The 19,745-nt window shown below is 48.8% G+C and overlaps 1 protein-coding gene across 4 annotated transcripts in view; it reads right to left on the bottom strand.

Annotated features, from left to right (window-relative positions):
- Nucleotides 1-19,745, bottom strand: part of LOC119165924 (ATP-binding cassette sub-family C member 2) — a 1,429,043-nt gene that overhangs the window by 768,124 nt on the left and 641,174 nt on the right. For all 4 annotated transcript variants that reach the window (XM_075882663.1, XM_075882666.1, XM_075882665.1 and 1 more), the window contains one exon: nucleotides 791-987. In XM_075882663.1, coding sequence (XP_075738778.1) covers nucleotides 791-987 — 197 coding nt within the window. The remainder of the gene's footprint in view (nucleotides 1-790; nucleotides 988-19,745) is intronic.

Raw genomic sequence — 19,745 nt, 5'->3', positions numbered from 1 at the left:
TAGGGGATCAAGAACAAGCCTATGTAAGGGGTTGGAGCGTTGGGTGGCACACTCGTCACGCTATTGTCATTGCGCGATGACTCCTTGTTCTTTCGCTGTTTTAAAGCTCTTTATAAGCCGTATAAACGCAATTAATATTTCGACATCAAGCCTACCTAAGGAAAGTTTGCCAACAAGTCACAAGTACTGGCATAGCTCAGTGGTAGCAATGGGCTGGCACCTAGCGTACCCGGGTTCGAGCCCAACTGTGTCATTAGTGCTACGTTTTTTTTCTAATTTCACGCGATATTGGTTAGGGACACCGGCCGTGGTGGCGCACAACTGCGCTTGAGCCAAGTTGTGATATCATAACAGCTTTCGCTGTAAAAAGCCCTACCACCTTCTCCGCTCCTTGATACCAATGCTAGTGGGTACGGCATCAGAGTTCTCTTATAACAAGATAAGGCTTTACGTGACATTGCTTTGGCATTTATCAAGCACTACATCACCTACACATGATCATCATAACATGGGGCTTCTCGTCAAAATGATTTGAGGGGACTTACTTTAAAATGTGTGCCTGTGATCAGGTGGCCACGGCTTTAGCACGTAATAAAGTAGTGTTCTAACTTCTGCTTGACAATGTTTATACACAAAATTACAATTTCTGGGCAGCTATGGTGCTTCATTATATGCGCACCTTTCACCACTGGTAAGTTTATTGCTCTGACTATTGCAAGCATGGTACAGCTTGACAAATGATGCAAATTATTCATTTTTTATTTACTACAAAGCCTGGTGTGGCACTCACGTTGATGCGAGGGGTGCCTCTGACGCAATGCAAGTCTCCGAGGATCGCAGACAGAAGCGTGGATTTCCCGCTGCCGACAAAGCCCACAATCGCCACAAGTGAACCAGTTGGCACACGTAGGTTGATTTGTTCCAGTGCTGGGCTACAATCTGGTCGGTTTGTTCTAGAGAAGGTGCAGTCTTGTAGAAGCACTTCGCCTATATGAGAGAAAAATGCAGTGGTGGAACGAAGACCAGCGTCTCAGATGTGTAATGAACATCTGCTACTTTAATAAATAAGGGTTTTATTAAGCATCGTTACGCAAAGCTAAGGGTGCGATGAGCGATGACTCGGAATAATAATCATCACCCTGCTCTCTATTGTACTGCAATAATTTATGACAGGTCGTATCAACAGGGGCAGGGCAATGTAGCATGAATAAGTAGTGGGCGGCTTATAGGAGGTCTTTGCAGGCAAAGAGACAAAACACGGTGAATGCGCAACATTTTACAAAAGTGGTTAATATTTAACAGCTTAAGAATTGAGCAGGCGCAAATGAGCACCAAGAGAGCTGATGGCAATAGAAGCGCCTACTTTCAACTCACATAATTCAGGAAAATACAAACGCTTTCTTCTTGCCGCCAGAAAACAGCAATGCAGAAATCATTGGACATGATCAGATTTCATTAGATGACAAATATTGGAAGCGACGCTTACTCATGACTTCCCTAACTTTGTTATCAAATCCACCTCTATGACCTCCCTGACGTCTTCGTCTTTATTTATAGCTTCCCCCTACATAAATCACAGTAAGCTTTAGAAGGCCTTCATATTGTTGCGTGAGTAACGAGTGAATATATTGCAAATATATTTGCAAAATATATTCGCAAGAGGGGTTGCAGCGCTGGCCAGTCTGGCTGCGAGCTCGAGCAGCCAAAAGCGGTCTCCATCTTTTTCGTCGGGCGCACACGCGCATTGACAATATGCATTGCGGCAGCCTACATGTAGCAGAAACCCCGTCAGCGAAGGCGCCGTTTCGGTGCCTCTAGACGTCAACGCCATTGAGCGAGTGGTACTGCTTCAAGCGTGTGACGTGTACGATGTCGCTGACCGGAAAGGTGAATGAAGACGATGCGGCAGCAGGAGCGATTTCATAAGTGACGGGAGTCACCGCGTGAAGCACTTTGTATGGCCCTTTGTATCAAGAGAGCAGTTTATTAGACAAGCCAACGTGCCTGGTTGGAGACCACAGCTGAACCAACAAACTGGGTGAAAAGTGCACATCACGGTGTCGTTGATCATACCAACGCCGCTAGTTTTCTTGAGAGGTCAAAATGGGAGCACGAGTGGCTTTGCATGCGTGGGAAGCCCGGCTGATGGCGTCTAGGACATATTCGGTGGTCGGAGCTGCCGGCAACAAAATGACTATCGGGGGAAAATGAGGGTTCACGGCTGAACAACAGGAAAAATGGGGAGCAACCAGCAGTGTCATGGCGTGAATAATTGTACGCAAATGTCACGTAAGGTAGCGCGATATCCCAGTCAGAGTGGTCTGAAAAAACGTACTTTGAAAGCATGTCGGTTAGGGTTCAGTTCAGGCGCTCCGTGAGGCCATTGGTTTGCGGATAGTACGACGTAGAAAGCTAGTGGCGCGTTTCACATTAGCGTAGTATGTCTCCTATGACTTTCGATAGAAATGTGTGGCTGCGGTCGCTGAGCAGTTGTGGTAGAGTACCATGTTGCAAGATCACTTAGCGCAGAAGAACATCAGCGATGTCTGTGGCGTAACTTGTTGGAAGGGCGCGTGTGATGGCGTAGCGTGTGGCTAGTCTGTGGCCACAGCTATCCACCTGTTACCAGTAAGAGAGATGGGGAAAGGGCCGAGTAATTCAAAGCCGACGCGAACGAAAGGGTCAGAAGAATTCGAGTGGTTGAAGGCGCCCACTTGGAAGCGTCTACGGTGTTTTGCGGCGCTGACATTCCTCGCGCGCCATGCCGTATCTTCTGACAGAGTGTGCGAGACCTGGCCACTAGGAGGTCGTATGTGCGGGACAAGCCGAGGTGACCGGCAGTAAGAACGGTGTGAAGTTCGCGCAGTACAGCCGAGCGGAGGTTTATGGGTATAACAAGTAGCGGAGAGGGCCCGTCTGCATGGAAGTTATGCTGGTATAATGTACCGATCTGTAGCATAAACGAGCGATGAGATCGTTTCGATGGAGAGGAGTAGACGTGCTCGACCATAGCCTGTAAAGTTGCATGACGGCATCGCTCGTCGACAATGTGGGTCAGTTGAGAACTAGAGCGCGTGCAGGCGTCGTTGTCAGGTACGGCGGAAGACTCGTCAACTGGATAGCAAGAAAGGCGATCGGCGACCTGATGCAGGCGCCCAGACTTGCATGTCACAGCAAAGGTGTATTAAAGCAGTCGGAGAGCCCAGCTACCAAGTCGACCTGTAGGATCTCTCAAGGATGTAAGCAAGCACAGCACGTAATGGTCGGTGACGACGGAGAAGTGAGTGCTATATAAACGTGGGTGATGGGAGAGGAAAAGCTGAAAACCTTCGGTATCGCATTATTTCCGATTCACTGTTGTTTCCACCCCACCAATACAAGCTTTACAGACAAGTATAGTGAAAATTGGCGAGGCCTTGTCTTTCTATATTTAATAGGCAACCTAATGGCAGGATGCACTCTGGTAAGTGCCTCATGAAAATATTTGCCCTCTTCAGCAAGATGAAAATGTTATTTCCAGTTGTGTTAAGCCTGAGTATATTTTAATGAGCAACAAGTAATAGCAACGCCTGAAGCAGTGAGCTGATCGTCGAGCACCATTAGGAGCCTTCATGTGCGCGCGCCATCTCTGCAGGCGGCGCATACATGAGAGATTTCTAAAGAACAAAATTTAACTAGGCCATTTTGCATCTTAGTTTCCTTAGACGTTTTATCACGTTCGTTCTTCGAGTTTTTACACTGCACGTAATTCTCAGCGCCAACCACCACTGCCCTGTTCGAGAAGCTTCAGAATTGATGTAGATTGCCCCGCCGCGGTGGTCTAGTGGCTAAGGTACTCGGCTGCTGACCCGCATGTCACGGGATTGAATCCTAGCTGCGGCGGCTGCATTTTCGGTGGGGGTGGAAATGTTGTAGGCCCGCGTGATCAGATTTGGGTGCACGTTAAAAAATCTCAGGTGGTCGAAATTTCCGGAGGCCTCCGCTACAGCATCTCTCATAATCATATGGTGGTTTCGGAACGTTAAACCCTACTTATCAGTCAATCAATCTCATGTAGTTCACTTCGTTGAGTTTACACCAACTTCGCGAGCATTTTACATTATCCCCTTTTTTATATTGGTGTGTTGAACCTTCATGTGCATTTTTGTGTAACATCCATTTCGTGGTATCCGTGCTTTATATCTTATTATTTTTGTATATTTGTTGTTTATTTATCAATTGTACACGTGAAGTAGTTTTGTTGGTTTTTCTTTGCGAATATCCACTCACTACTGCCTGTACGGTCCAGGATCCTCTCATGCTGTTCTAAACAGCCTTTTATTTTGCCTAAGGAACCACCCAACTGTTTTGTGTTGGAAATAATGTTCGAAGTTCTAGAGCCACGGGACCACTAGCGATAACGCTAGAATATTACACGACACGTGCATAAATGCCGACGCGCTTCACTGCTTGTCAGTTCATCGACAGCCAATGCTCTCTTTGCCACTATCAGTGCCAGTGTGTATTCTTGTAATATAAATTGCCGTTCACTGAGGCTAAGTTCAGCCAAATAAACAGGTGGATTTAGACCAGTAGTGACTACGTATGTCAGTGTATTCACCCCGGGACATCCGGTGCAGGTGCTTCCTGGCCAATGGCCGAACGCCAACCTCCAATCATGACCAAGCACACACCGCCAAGACACATTGACGCCAACGCTGAACAGCGAGCTAGCCGCCAGCAGCAAGGACTCGCGCCACATTTTGCGCCTCTACTTGACAACACCGCTAACGAAGACCTCGACGTTGACCATAGCGAAAATGACAGCCCCTGGGCCGTCTCCACTGATCTTGCTTCGCAACCAAAAAAGCTGCCAACTTTCAGTGTTTTGCCACTCGGAGACTCATAAAGCTGGTTTGAAAGGTTCGACTGAGTCTCCCTTTTCAGCAACTGGAACGTTGTAGACAAGCTGCAGCACGTTTATCTCGGCCTGGAAGATCCAGCTCGGACCTTGTTCGAAAACCGAGAGGTCACACTCTCAACTTGGGACCTTTTTCGTGTGGCATTTCTACCTTCACAAATGTCATCCGAAAGAAATGAGCCGAAACCTTACGGGTGACCTGTGTATAGCTCACAAATTAGAACGTCGGAATGCACACCGAGAAAATGGAACTTCTGTTTCATCATACAAATCCCGTCCTGTCCAAGGAGAAGAAGCTTCACTTCCTGATTCGAGAATTCGTGCAGAAACTTCTTGTCGGGCAAGTACGTAACTCTCCCTGGATGATCTCGTAATTAGTATGAGCCATGTCGATTGAAGAATAGCATCATATTCACGGAGTGAATGACGGAGAGTGGGGCGAAGCATCCGTTCGACCATTCATTCTTGTTTCCGTCCGTCTATGCGTGCGTCTGTGGGGCCGTTCATGCGTCCAACCGCCCATCCATGCGTACGTCTGTTCGTGCGTCCGCACGTCCATCTGTGCGTCCATCCCTGCGTTCGTCGATGTATCAGCTCCTGCGTCCCTTCATGCGTCCTTCCGTCCGTGCACCCATCCGTGCATCCGTCTATGCATCTGTCTGTGTGTCCGTTCGTCCACCTATTCAACACTCCAAGTACTCCATATCGCATCTTTTCGTCATATATTGCTCACATAGAAGCACCGTCATCCATCAAATATTCCAAGGACTGAACGAGACAAGGCACACGCATACTTTCTTACGGCTTGCGCTTCGTGTCTACTTCCCACCTTTAATCACCTCGAGTTCATAGTATGTACTAGTTTACTGCATTCATGGCACTGCGGCCCAACACTCGCTGAACCTTTCTAAAACCAAGGAGGCTACACCCAGCGAATCTAACGTAGCAACACTTTTTTGTCAGATAGTGCTCAATGTACATGCCAATGGCTACTAAGGGGTAATTAGAGACAGGAGAATTCGACTTTTAGTTAAAGCGCACGCTGCGATTTTTTTTATTGTACAAGAACGCACATAAGAAATCTCCCACCGGCACCACCTTTAAGGTCAAAATCTAAGACTTGTTACACACTACGACTACTACTACTACTACTACTACTACGAGAGACGAACGGGTGCCACTTTAAGGAGCTTCACCCCTAAAAGCCTTGGAAATGCGTACGAGGCAGCACAACCGCCACATTCGGCGACAATCTATGGGGAGGTTCAGTTGGTCATACTGAAGACCTTAGCGAGACTATTCGAGCCATCGTACCGGAAGAGCTCCGTGAATTGCGGCCACCCTGCCAGAATTTAGTGGATTGATTGCAGACGTCGTATGTCACAAAATTCCACAGTTTCTCCGTACACCTGACCCAGTGCAACCTGAGCCACAAGCAATGTGCTACGATGCCTTGGCGTGATGCAGTGCTCCCCCGCCACATCAAGACGCTGAAGAGGTGCAAGCACTTCCGCGCGCAGATACCATCACCACCATCGCCGTCATGCCGTTCGCCTGTTGGACAGCGCAAGACGCCAAGAAAAACAGACCTCTCGCTTGCCTCTGACAAATACCCACTACGGAGAAGCAGGTAACTCATACCACCACTGCCAGTACCGTTAATTAGGCATACGCGGCTTCGCCGTCGACGCTCTGCCACCACAGCATGGCGAGCTGCCACGGGAGATTGCGGACTACTTGACCAGCACTAAACAGGCACCTCGGCTGTCATGCGTCTGCTATCACTTCAACACTAGCAGTCCTCTCAGCGATGACAGCAGTACAGCAGCTCCTACTGGAACTGTTCTGTCAGCCCATATTAGAAAAACGAAGGGCAGCAACCGGTTCACGTGCGGGTGCTGTGCGACGAACTACCGAAAATTCTCCGACGACACCGCCATGATAAAACTTTCCGAACACGACGCGAACCAGGCAGAGCCCTGGTGACGAAACCTCACGTATCAAAGACAACCTGACGATGCAAAATTGATGGCGAAACAAGTCTACGCATCCGGGCCGATGGACACGACCCAATCGCAACGCCACGTGACGAACTAGTGACCTCGACGTTCTCATCGATGGCCACACTCTCACAGCTCTCGTCGACACCGGGGCTGACTATTCCATCAACAGTGGGACGTTCGCAGCAAAGTTGCAGAAAGTCTGGACCGCATGGGGAGGCCCAGAAATTCGAACCGCTGCAGGTCATCTCAGAACGTTTGCTGTGCTCTCTACAGCGGGAGTCAACCATGTATAAGCGCCCTTACTCTGCAAGCGTTGTAATCTTACAACAGTGCTCCAGGAATGTGATATTTGAAATAGACTTCCTTGGTCACAGCATGTTGCTGTCATTGACCTTATCATTGATTCAATCACAAGAACATTTGAAGAAGCAATGGCACCCCACATGATGCCCCTGACCCATGCTCTAAATATGTGAGAAGTGCAGGTCACTATTCCATCTTTCTCCGGCATGCTCATTTCTGTCGGCCATGAAGAACCCCTAAATCTTGAAGGCTTCATTCAGAGCGATCAGCGCCTACTTGAAAGTCATCAGATTTTCGCTGAAACATGCGTATCGCTGAGAAAGGTATCGCTGACAAACTTGAGTACCGAATATAGGCACCTCAATGTTGGTATGGTTGTCGCCTGCATTGACAAACTCGGGAACGCCAGCAATGCGATTGCATTCTTCGATGCTGCTGAAAATGCTTCCACGAATCGTTTTCCTAAACCAGATTTCGACGTCAACTCGAAACTTCCGAAGTGCGAGCAAGACCAGTTCCAAACTCTGCTTCTAAAATTCAAGGACTGCTTGTCGGCATCATCTAGAATACCGGAAAACAGCAGTCACAAACATCGCATTGTAACAGAACAATATGCTAGACCAGTGTGAAAGAGCCCGTACTATGCTTCGACGCACGAATGTGAGGGCGTGAAGAAGCAAGCCGATGAAATGCTACGCGATGAAGTCATTCAGCCGTACAAGAGTTCAAGGGCACCACCCATGGCCTCAGTGAAGAATAACGGAACCTTACGTTTTTGCGTCGATTATCACCGCCTAAACAAAATGACAAAGAGGGAAGAGTGCCCTCTCCCATGTATAGACGACGCCCAGGATCGGCTGCACAACGCGAAATACTTTTCGTTGATAGACTTCAAGGCCGGCTACTCGAAAATCTAGGTCGACGACAGAGATCGATTGAGGACTTTATTTTTCACACCAGACGGCCTATTTAATTTCGAGGCCATTTTGGCCTTTTCTGGCGCCTGCATTTATGGATATCATGCTGGCTGGATTTAGGTGGCAGACTTGCCCCGTGAACTTGGACGATGTCTTCGTGTTTTCCTCGAGCTTCGACGGGAATCTCAGTCGCTTTGAAGCAGTACTTCAAGCTATCGAGACCTCCAGACTCATCCTGAAGCTCGAAAAGTGTCGCTTCGTGTAAAACGTGTGCTCTTGTGATAAGCAAGTCTGGAGCGCACATCGGCTCATGGAACACTGGTGTCATTGCAGATTTGCCGCCTCCCACCGACAAGAAGGCAGTAGGGCCTTTTCTCGCATTGGGCAACTATTACAGACATTTTGTAAAAAAAATTTCCCAAATCGTAGAGGCGCTTATTTTCCTCATGAAGGCACACGTCGTATTGAGTTGAAACACGGTGTTTCGCAAACATAGAGGTTATTTCAGAACAGAGGAGGCATTTCAGAAACCTAAACGATGCCTGCAGACAGCGCTGCTTTTCGCGAATTTTTTCGAATGCGTTGAAACAGAAGTACACACCGTTGCGGGCAGCGTAAGGCTTGGCGCCGTCTTTGTGCTAAGAACAGACGGCCTGGAAAAGGTTATCAGTTTGGCTAGCTGGTCGGCATTCAAGGCCGAGGCAAGCTATTTTACAACAGAAAAGTAATGCCTTGGCATCATCTGGGCAGCGTCTAAATTTCGCTCTTATTTCTATGGCAGGCCTTTCAAAGCTGTAAGCGACCTCGACGCTCTGTGGAAAGTGAACGCATAATCAGTTCAGTCTCCCCTGCTATTCCAGTCGTATATCTTTTGTTCATTATTACAAACAATCTCATTATAGTATGCACAAATTCAGGCAGATCTGCTATTTTTTTCGGTGAAAAGTGACCCCACAACACTTGTGCGTTTTTCATGGCCATTCTTGTAATTTCACAAGTGATGTACTAAACGTTTTTGTCGCTGTACTTGTCCCTGTTATTTCTTGAAAATGTGAACAATTTAAGTGCGAATAACCTGCTCGCAGTCTTTCATTCTTCTACCCTAAATATGCACAAAAAAGAGCGTATACTCGGGAGAGAAAAACGAGAAAACTATAGAAGCGTTGGAAAAAAACGAGGATGGGGATGATCATGAAAAGAAAAGGAAAGCGGAAATTACAGTCCTGGTTGTAGAATGGTATATAATGTGCTCGTAAAGAAGAACGTCTCCAGACTGAGCCAGCTTCCTTATGGCTGTACCTTCGGCAAGCCGAAGGTACAGCCTTAAGGGGGCTGGCTTAGTCCGGAGAAGCCAAAATTCATGCATAAGCCAGAGTTCTGCAGGCCCTGTAGCGGACCGAGCGGCTGACCACTTTGACTGTTTCCATACACTTACGAGAATACAAGAAAAATATTACTGGCCACGCCTTGCGTCGACGTTGCAAATAACATGAGAACATGCTGGCAGTGCCACCGACGCAAGACACCACAGAAAAGGCCAACAAGGCTTCTGCTGCCCATGGAACCACCTCGCCGGCCATTTTAGCGAAAATCAATATGGGCTTACTTGTGCCGTTCCCAAAGTCGGCTATGAGAAAGTAATAAATCGTCATAGCTACCGAAGACCCTACCCGCTACGCTGAGACAAAAGCCCTGCCCAAAGGCAGTGTGTTCAAGGTAGATATTTCTTTATTGAAAACATTGTCCTACTACACGGCACCCCGAAGATCCTAATCACCGACAGAGGTATGACATTTAGGCAGACCAAAACTCAGGTGATCTCTGCACACTGTCAGACAAGCCATCGCCGCATGACAGCATGACGATCATCACCGATATGCTGGCCATGTACGTCGGCGTCGAACACGAGACGTGGGATGTACTTCTTTTGTACGTAAACTTCGCGTGCAACATTGCCGTGCAAGAACCGACGAGCATAATTCGGTGTATGAAAGAGGCCCAGCCAAGACGCTCGACAGCAGGTTACGCAACGGCACCGACGAAGAAACTGTTACGGGGGTTTATTGAGGTACACAGAGGCCGGTAGGATAGCAGCAACAGCAGGCAAAGTGCATCCAGGGAGCGAAGAGCCAAGCGAGTCCGGCGATTGCAATGCGCTTCCGCATGTGTCGTTTTCCTCACAATAACCCCTGGTATCGAACGGTAGCCATCCTGGCGACCTAGAGAGAGGTCAGAGGGTCCTAATACGGCTTGTGACGGTTATTGTGGACTGTTTCTCGCCCCCGACGACGAAGGTCGGAAGATGGCGTAACGTGTTCAACCACATAATTAACAGAAAAGGTCTGTGCAACCACGTTGTAAGATTCGTGATACTTCGGAAGAACCATAGACGAAAGGCCGGGAGCAGCAACTCGTGGGACCCAAAGCCACATAGAGAGTCGATGGTGAAAAGGACAGGAGGGATGTCGAACTCGTGACGCTGTTTTTGGTGACACTGTTGGTCGTAGGTGTAAGAACGGGCCAGTTGTCGGTATTTCTCGGCGTGGTGAGCCACCACAGACACAAGCTGGTAGTCGTCTACGTCTGGATGGTATGATAGAATCGTATCAATGGTGCTATAGGGCTGATGGCCATATAGCAAGGAGAACGGCGATAATCCGGTCGTGGCTTGGAAGCCGGTGTTGTCGGTTAATGTGACAAACGGAAGAACAAGATCCCAATTGCAGTGGTCTGACGCAACGTACATCGAACAACATGTCACCCAGAGTTCGGTTAAATCGTTCCGTTAATCCGTTTGTTCTTGGGTGACATGCGGTAGTGGTCCGGTGAATAATTCTACATTCGTATAGGAGCGACTTAAACACGTCTGTAACAGTTCACTGAGCTCACTGAGGTTCACTGAGGACACTGAGCAGTTCACAGGGGGGGGGGGGGGCCATGACGGAGAACAAAGCTGCGTAGAATAAACGAGGAAACGTCTTTGGTTGTTGCGGCAGTTAATGCAGTGGTTTCGGCGTATCTTGTCAAGTGATCCACGGCGACTACAATTCAGTGATTGCCAGCTCCCGTGCATAGAGGAGGCCCGTACAAGTCACTGCCGACGCGATCAGATGGGTGGGCTCGGCAGGGAAGCAGCTGGAGCGGTGCTGTGGGGAGGTGCGAGACTAGTTTGCGTCGTTGGCAGGCGAAGCATGAGTGTGCGCTTTTGCAGACGATGCTGTACATTCAGCGCCAATAATAGCATAGGCGAAGGCACATATGCGTCTTCAACACGCCGTCGTGGCCACACTGAGGGTCATTATGGAAAGCGGAGCATAGGTCGGGACGAAGATGGCAGGTCACGACAAATAACCATGTGTGGCCATCGTTGTGGTAGTTACGGCGGTATAAAATACCATCGAGGATAGTGTGTAATGCTGCATTTGGCAGGGTGTAGCGCTCGTGGAGCCTATGCTTCGCCAGGGGCGTAGCTCGGGGGGCTTGACAAAAAAATTAGAATTGTGGTGATCCATGGGTCGTTTCGTTGCTCCGAGGCCATGGCGACGACGTGAAGTGGCGAAATATCGTGATTGTGACTAGATGCGTTGGCGTCTGAAATGAGTTGGAAGCGTGCAAGGGCGTCAGCATCAGAGTGTTGTTGGCCAGAACTATATACGGCACGATTCTCGTAGTCCTGAAGTCGGAGAGCCCATCGAGTCATACGACCTGCCGGATTCTTGAGGTTTGACAACCAACACAGAGCGTTGCAATCTGTTACAACGTCAAAGGGACGGCGGTGAAGATAAGGGCAAAACTTCTGTAGAGCCCATATGATGACCAGGCACTCTTTTTTTGGTTGTGGTGTAACTGGTCTCCGGTTTTGTGAGTGCACGACTGGCATATGCAACCACGTAATCAGTGTTGCCATCGTCACGCTGTGCGAGCACAGTACCAAGGCCGACACCACTGGCATCAGTGTGAATGTCTGTGTGTGCTCTCGGAGTGAAGTAACGAAAAACTGCTGATGTAAACAGGCGTTGATTGATTGATATGTGGTGTGTAACGTCCCCAAATCCACCTTATCAGTATGAGACACTCCGTAGTGGAGGACTCCGGAAATTTATACCAACTGGGGTTCTTTAGCGTGCGCCCAAATCTGAGCACACGGGTCTACAACATTACTGCCTCCATCGGAATTGCAGCAGCTGCAGCCAAGATTAGATCCCGCGACATGCGGGTCAGCAGACGAGTACCTTAGCCATAGACTACGGTGGCGGGGCGTAAGCAGGCGTCGAAGAGACGAAAACGCATCGCCACAAGCTTCTGACCAGGTAGATAGTTCGTTGTCGCCTTGGAGGAGTGCAATGAGAGGTGCAATGGCAGTAGCAAAATTCTGAACGAAGCGTCCAAAATAGGAACATAGGCCAATGAGGTACGCAGTGCTGTCAGGTTAGTAGGTTGCAGGAACTTGGATACGGCGCGAAGTTTTGCAGGATCGGGAACATTGCCTTGTTTGGAGACAACGTGGCCTAGCATACTTAGTTTTCTAACGGTGAATAGGCATTTCTTGAAGTTAGGCTGGAGACCGGGATTTTGAACACAGGTCCAAACTTGATGCAACGGTTGTTGGTGAGTCAGAAATTCTGGTGAAAAGACAATATTATCTAAATAGCAGAGGCAAGTTTTTCACTTCAGGCCGCGTAAAATGCCGTTCATCACGCGTACAGTGGTGGCGGGTGCGTTACAGAGACCGAATGGCATTACAGTGAATTTGTACTATCCATATGGGGTTACAAACGTGGTTTTTGAGTGGTAAGTCTCAGCCATGGGCACTTGACGTTAGCAAGAGTGTACATCCAAGAAAGAAACAAACTCCGCTCTTTGCAAGCACTCGAGTTCGTCATTATTTGTGGCAACGGATACACATCAATCCTTTCTGGTATTCTTGTTAAAGAGCTACTCACCAGGCCCCATACCGAATTTCAGTTAGACAGTGGAAGTTGTTGGGTGTTTTTTCGAAAAATTTTTGTTGGCAGAAAAATTTTTCGAATCGGTTGATCACGAGCGGAGAAAACAGGCTTTTTGGAGCGGCGCGAAACGAGGGTGGGTGGAGGAGAGCTCGAAACCCTTGCCGCTCCTTCGCGTAGCCTTCGCAAGCCGAATCTCTTTCCCCCCCTCCCCGGGATCTGAGCAAGAGGTGACGTGCGCATGACGTGCCCAAACAAGTTCAACCCCCGAGCACGCGAACAGCGTTGCTTTGTTGACCAGCGTTATTTTGTGGCCCTCTGCCTGTTTCTGCGGGATGGTTTAAAAACGCTGGCTTAGACGCGGTAGAGTAGATGAGCACAATGAGTGCGCGAACGCGTAGGAGTGTTCAATGGCGGTCGTCTGCTCAATGCGCTGACCGCGGGGACATGAACGCATGTGAAACATTGGCACATTAGCCACGCATTTTGTAGCATTTCACGGGAAAAAATGAAAGAAAAACGCGCCCAATATTTTATTGGGTCTCAATATTTTTATTAATTTTTAAAATCTCTTAAAGCAACAAATGCACAAATGCATAAACTACGCATGTTGTGTTAAATATTTTTTGCCATGTCACGTGGTATACTGTTGACAACAGCAGAGCAGACTCGTTACGTAGAGGAATAACTTCACTGCATTGCCGTGTACGTAAGGCTATTCCTACGCCTACGTCTTGCTCTCGTTCTCTACGCGAGTGCTGGCAGAGGGTAGGGGAAGCAGCATCGACCTTGAAGTTTCCCCCATTTCCACGGCGCGTAGCGTTGCAAATTTTGGCAGAAGTGATCATAAACGCCTCGTCTACGCATTGCACTTGTCAGCTCAAAATCGTCAGACCTGGTGAATGGCCCTTTAAGCCGGCAATAATCGACGCAAAATCCTATTGTGCCATCTTTCTTCCCAACAAGGTCGACAGGCGATGCCCAGGGACTGTTGGAAGGTTGAATAACACCGCGTTTAAGCATGCGATTCACCTAGTCATCGATAACGTGCCTTTCAATCACCGATACTCGGTAGGGGCGCTGTCGAATGGGCGCCTGGCTTCCGTTGTCGATAGCATTCGAAATAGTCGCTGTGCGGCCGGGTGCCCTTGCTTGGCAGTCAAAAGAGGAAAAGAAATTGTCCAAAAAGCGAAGAAGTTGGTCTCGTTGTGTCGTCATAAGGTGGCTGCCTATGGCTAGTGGCAAAGATCACAGTAGGGGCCGAGGAGTTGATGTCTCGAGGATGGCTATATCAGTGGAGTCGTCCACGCCCTACTGAAACGTTCCGTATGCGCTGTCCAATAATTCCGTATGTTTTCGTAAGATTCTTACGGAAATATAAGGAAAATATATAGGAAACATATGTATTCTATATGGAAACATAAGGAATTATTGGACTCGCATACGGAACGATTCAGTAGGGTGGTGCCGATTATCGAAGATGACGCCAGCGGCTCGGCTTTTCCGAGGGCTTTCCCGTGGCGCAAAGGGATAAGCTTGGGCGGTGGATTGGTGATGTACATCACAGAAATGCCTGAACAGAGCTCGGGAACGGCAACTGGCAAATGGCAAATGGCAAATGACACTAATCGGCAAATGGCAAATGGAGAACGGCAAATGGCAGTAATCGGCGGTGAACTAGAAGTGCAGACGGTGCGAAAAGCACTGAACCGCCATCTTCCGAGGCACAATAGATAGAGACAAGAACAGTAGACGGGCAGGCACATCGGTGTCGTCACAAACTGTGATTTTGCGGCACATGTCCTTGTCATTGGTGACGTCTGTTGAAAATGGAAATAAGTCGAGTTCAGCGCAGGCTTATTGATGATCGCACGATGTGTAGAGAGGAAATCCCACCCTCCTATGACGTCGTGAGAACAAGACGGCAACGCGATGAATTCGATCACACAAAGAACATCCTGGATGACGACACGGGCTGTGTAGGAACCGGATGGCTCGATGTGCTGCGCTTGTGCTGTAAGAAGGGATAGTCCAGAAACAGGCTTCGTGAATTTTCCGATATGGCGGCAAATGCGGCCACCAATTGCTGAAAGGGTAGCACCGGTGTCGACAAGGGCTAGCGTCCATGTTCCTTTATAGCGACTTCAATAACGTTTTGGGGAGAAATTTGGGGCTTATGCATTTGGCCGAAAAATCAGTTCTCGCCTCCTGAGCGGCGCTACTTTGTTTTTCTAGCGCACAGGGCTCCGCCATCGGTGCTCAGGGGAAAGGGAGTGGTGGTGAGGAAAAAGAAAGTGGCCAGAAGAGGGTGGGGTTCGGGAGGTAGGATTGAATCCTTAGTCGTCTTAGTAACTGCGGCGTGGTTGACGTGGCGCTTATGTGACCCATGGTGGACGCACACTGTTGTAAATGGGTGGTGCACGAAAGCGGCAGTAACGGGTCACTTGTCCAACAAGGCCACAATGAAAATAGGACGATTGTGTTCTGTGCGCCAAGGGTCTTCGGCTCGAGCGTACTGTACGACTGGGCGGGCGGGCGGCGATAATGACAGGCGAATAGACGGAAGACGTGGGCTGTAGCCTTGCAGCACAGGCCTGGAAGCGACTGCGGCGTACGTCAGGGGAGGAGTAGTTGGAGCCTGATGGAGAGAAGGTGGAAATTTTTCGGTGACCTGGTCCCTGGTGATGTCGATGCTTTGGAGAGCAGGCGCCAATGGCGATTGCGACTGGTTGTGGACAAGCGGCATCAACGAAAGCTGGCGAGCAGCAGCTTCATTGACAAAATCCTTAATCCTGAAGCAGAGATGTGTTGTCATCGTGAAACCGCAAATCCCAACATTGAAGTCGCCTGTGGATGAGAGTGGCGCGTGGCTGTGCGTTGTTTGCGCAGCTCATCAAAACTTTAGCAAAGATTGACAAGTTCAGACACTGTGGACGGGTTCTTCGCCAGCATCATCTGAAAGGCGTCGTCTTCAATCCCTTTCAAGATATGCCTGATCTTATCGGCATCGGCCATGGCAAAATCAACGCCTTACACAGACTGACCACGTCTTCAATATAGCTGGTGAATGTTTCACCATTCTGCCGCTCCAGGCCACGCAACCGTTGCTCGACTCGAAGCTTGCGAACAGAGGGGCGCCCGAATACTTCCGTAACGTGTGTTTTGAAAGTAGGCCACGCCGAGAAGTCACGTAGGTGGTTTCGATGCCATACGCTGGCTACGCCGCTAAAATAAAATGACATGTAGTTGAACTTCGCGGCGTCATCGCCGCGGTCAATCACGCTTACCTACTCGTATTCGGTGAGCCAGTCTTCTACATCCTCCTTTTCTGTACCGCTAGAGATTGGTGGGTCGCGTTGACGCGATGGGCCGGGGCAGACCAATGTGGGCACCAGAACAGCAGGTTGTTGCTGCAGTTTATTTAATACTTCATCCGGCAATGCAGAGTCTGGCTTGAGTTCTCGGCTGCGATGTTCCAGTTTGTCACTACCCAGCAGCTCCACCACTTCTTACGGGGGTTTATTGAGGTGCACAGCGACCAGGAGGATAGCAGCAATAGCAGGAAAAGCGTAGCCAGAGAGTGAAAAGCCAAGCGAGCCAGGCGATGGCAATGCACTTCTGCATGTGTCTAGCTTCTTCCTCACAAAACCTCAGTGTGTGTGAGCCTCCAGTGCACCGAAGAAGCCCGACAACTGCCCGGCCTTCGCATGAAGAACCATCAGATAAGCGACAGCTGCCAATCGTCGACGGCGCTTCGTGGAATACCAGCCCGGTGAACGTGTTTAGGTACGAATGCCGATACGCCGACGTGGACTCAATGAAAAACTTGTGTGATGGTAGTTCGAACCATACAGGTAGTTTGACGTCTCGGCCCAATCGTCTACGAGGTTGCCCCGACGGCATTACGAACTGTCAACTGCCGCGGTCGTGGCCTGAAGGCATTCATTTCGCACACCTCAAGCCGTTTTATGCGGTTAACAAAATAAGTGTACTTGGTTATTGGTGTTATCATTGCTTCTACTTTCTTGCATTACTATTGTACTTTCATCATTGTGAAGCATCGGGAAGATGCTTTTTTTGGAAAGAGGCAATGGCACATGCGTTCTTCAAGATTTGTTAGTGCCCCGTTACAGTGTACGTATTATTCAGCGCAGACCGCGTTCGCAGTGCTCAAGAAGCTTCAGGATTGTAGTGGATCATTTCCTTAAGATTACGACCACATTGTGAACATTACATATTAATATGGAACCTACGTGGCCGCTAGTGATAACGCTAGAGTATTCGACTGCACGTGAATAAATGCCGACGTGCTTCACCGCTTGTCAGTTGATCGACGGCCAGCGCTGTGTATGCTGCTGTCAATGCCAGTGTTTCGCTGCAATTGAACTTGCCGTCTACTGAACACAAATAAGGTCAGTTAAAAATTTTCCATTTGAACCAGTCATCTCTACCTTCGTCAGCGTCGCAACCCCTGGGAATAGTTTAATAGACGGAATGAGTCATAATGCTACAACGCGTCTTTCATACCCCCAGTGGAAGACCAGGTGCACCGAAGGACAATATGCACGCAATAATGCTGTGGGCACGCAAGCATGTGCTCAGAAGTTACGATGAGCGTATGCAGTTCTTTGAAACTCCTTGCAGTATACAGTGCTCTTACAATGAATACCACTTACTCAGACGTTATAGCATGATTTGTAGTGTGCCTCAACGTGAAGAATACGTTTGAAGGAACGGCAACCGAAAGCACGGACATGGTTTAGAATGAAGAACTGTACTCTGGGACACTAATGTCACAAGTTTTGTTGCTGTTTTGGAAGTAAGTCTTGTGCCGATTATTCCGCGCGTGGCGTCACTGATAACAAACGACCAAGGAGTGAATCAGCCAGAGGACGAAGGAGCAATTCTCACAATTAACCATTTCTTTAGGTTCACGCCTAAGTTTGAGTTTCATACTTATATTATGACACTGTTGGAGCTTCGTAAAGTGAAGCCAAAATAGTGTCAATCCGCTTGTGCCGCTGTTGTCGGTAGTCTACAATGTGTCGTGTTTGTTCATTAGCCAATTAGTGCAGGGGTAAAACAACCGCTTCCTAATCAAAGCCTGGGTTTGGATTGCACCTGCAGATGGCACATTCTTACTTTTAGAGTCACTTGCACAGCCGTGTTTGCTTGCCTGTTTATATGCTAAGCATCACCGGGCCAAGCTCAATCAGGTGTACGGCGTGACAACCCTTACTGCACATGCGCCTCCTCTCCCCTTTCTGTTTTCTCTCCTACGCCACCTCTCTCGCTTCGTAACGCCGAAGCACGTAGCGTCTGCTAGTTTTCGATCACTCAACCCTCTCTTCTCCAAGCATTCCTCTCTGTGGCATTTACAGCCACCTTCGGCTTGCGCGCCCTGATCTTCGAAGGACGCCCCCTCTCTCTTCTCTTCTTGGCATTTCTCCTCACGGCGATTGCACAATCATTGTGCATGCGCCCCATCTCCCTTCTCTCGTATGTTCCTTTTGTCTCGCCTTGCAACGCCAATGCAGTCAGTTAGCGAGTTTCTTGATTGAAGAACAGTGAAGGTGGTGGTGCAGGCGGTCACTTGCATTCATATTCGTGGTGGAAGACGCAGAAAGACAAAGGAACATATAAACTGGACGGGTGCTAGAACCATCTACTGATTTTTCGATAAAAAATCCAAAAATCATTGGACCAGAGCGCTTGCGCACAATCACACTCTGAGGCACTTTCTTATGTCCGTAACATCACGTGTCTCCACCCTGCATGTGGAAGATTTACTTTCAAATACTCGACCTCTTTGCTGGATAAGAGAACCAATGCCACACTGACAGATTTTCTTTCATGTTTTGCGATAGTGAACACTACTATAATTTCTCGCGCCCATCCTTTTTATGGTGTCTACTGTGTCTCCGACTTCTCCAGTTTTGCGCTACGAGTGTGAATCAAGTGATTGAAGAAAACCGGCTGCTTGTCCTGCAAAACCGTTCGCTTGCAACCGCGTAGATACAGACACTGAACTTTGACCTCCAAGGTAGTACCGGAACGATATTCCTCCTGTGCTTTATTGAACAACAAATATTCCCAGCCTGCACGTTATTGAAAACTTAACTTCTAGTCTTTGTGTCTAATCGGAGTCTTTGTGTTTGATTGCCCATTAGCAGCGATTGGCATGTTCCAGTAGGAAAGACTCCTACGCAACGCCGCTGCCATTGTAAGCAATGGGGTTGGGTGCTTGACATCTACACATGTGCCCCTTAAGCGGTAGATGATAATTCCTTTTTTATCTGCCCTCACTTGCGATGAGTTACCACGAAAAGTTACGAAAGATCTGAAGCAAAAGAAAAAATGCCAAGGTAGCAAAGCACCATTACACAGCATATCCACGGAGTGAATGATGATTGGTGGGGCGAAGCGTTCGTAAGTTTGTCCATGGTTTCCTCCACCCACTCGTTCTTGCTTTCGTCCGTCCATGCGTCCGTCCGTGCTTCCGTTCGTTCGTGGGATTGTTGGTGCACCCGTTTGTCCGTGCGTTCCACCATGCGCACGTTCTTCCACCTGTCTGTTCATCCATCCGTCCGTGCATTTGCCCTTCTGTCGGTCTCTGCGTTTTTCAGTTCGTCCGTCCGTCCGTCTATGTAGTGAACACTCCAAGTACAGCCATCTC

The sequence above is a fragment of the Rhipicephalus microplus genome, unplaced genomic scaffold (genome assembly GCF_043290135.1).
Source record: "Rhipicephalus microplus isolate Deutch F79 unplaced genomic scaffold, USDA_Rmic scaffold_13, whole genome shotgun sequence".
Lineage (NCBI taxonomy): Eukaryota > Metazoa > Arthropoda > Arachnida > Ixodida > Ixodidae > Rhipicephalus > Rhipicephalus microplus.
Note: the sequence above shows the minus strand (reverse complement) of the source record. Positions and strands in the feature narration are given on the sequence as shown.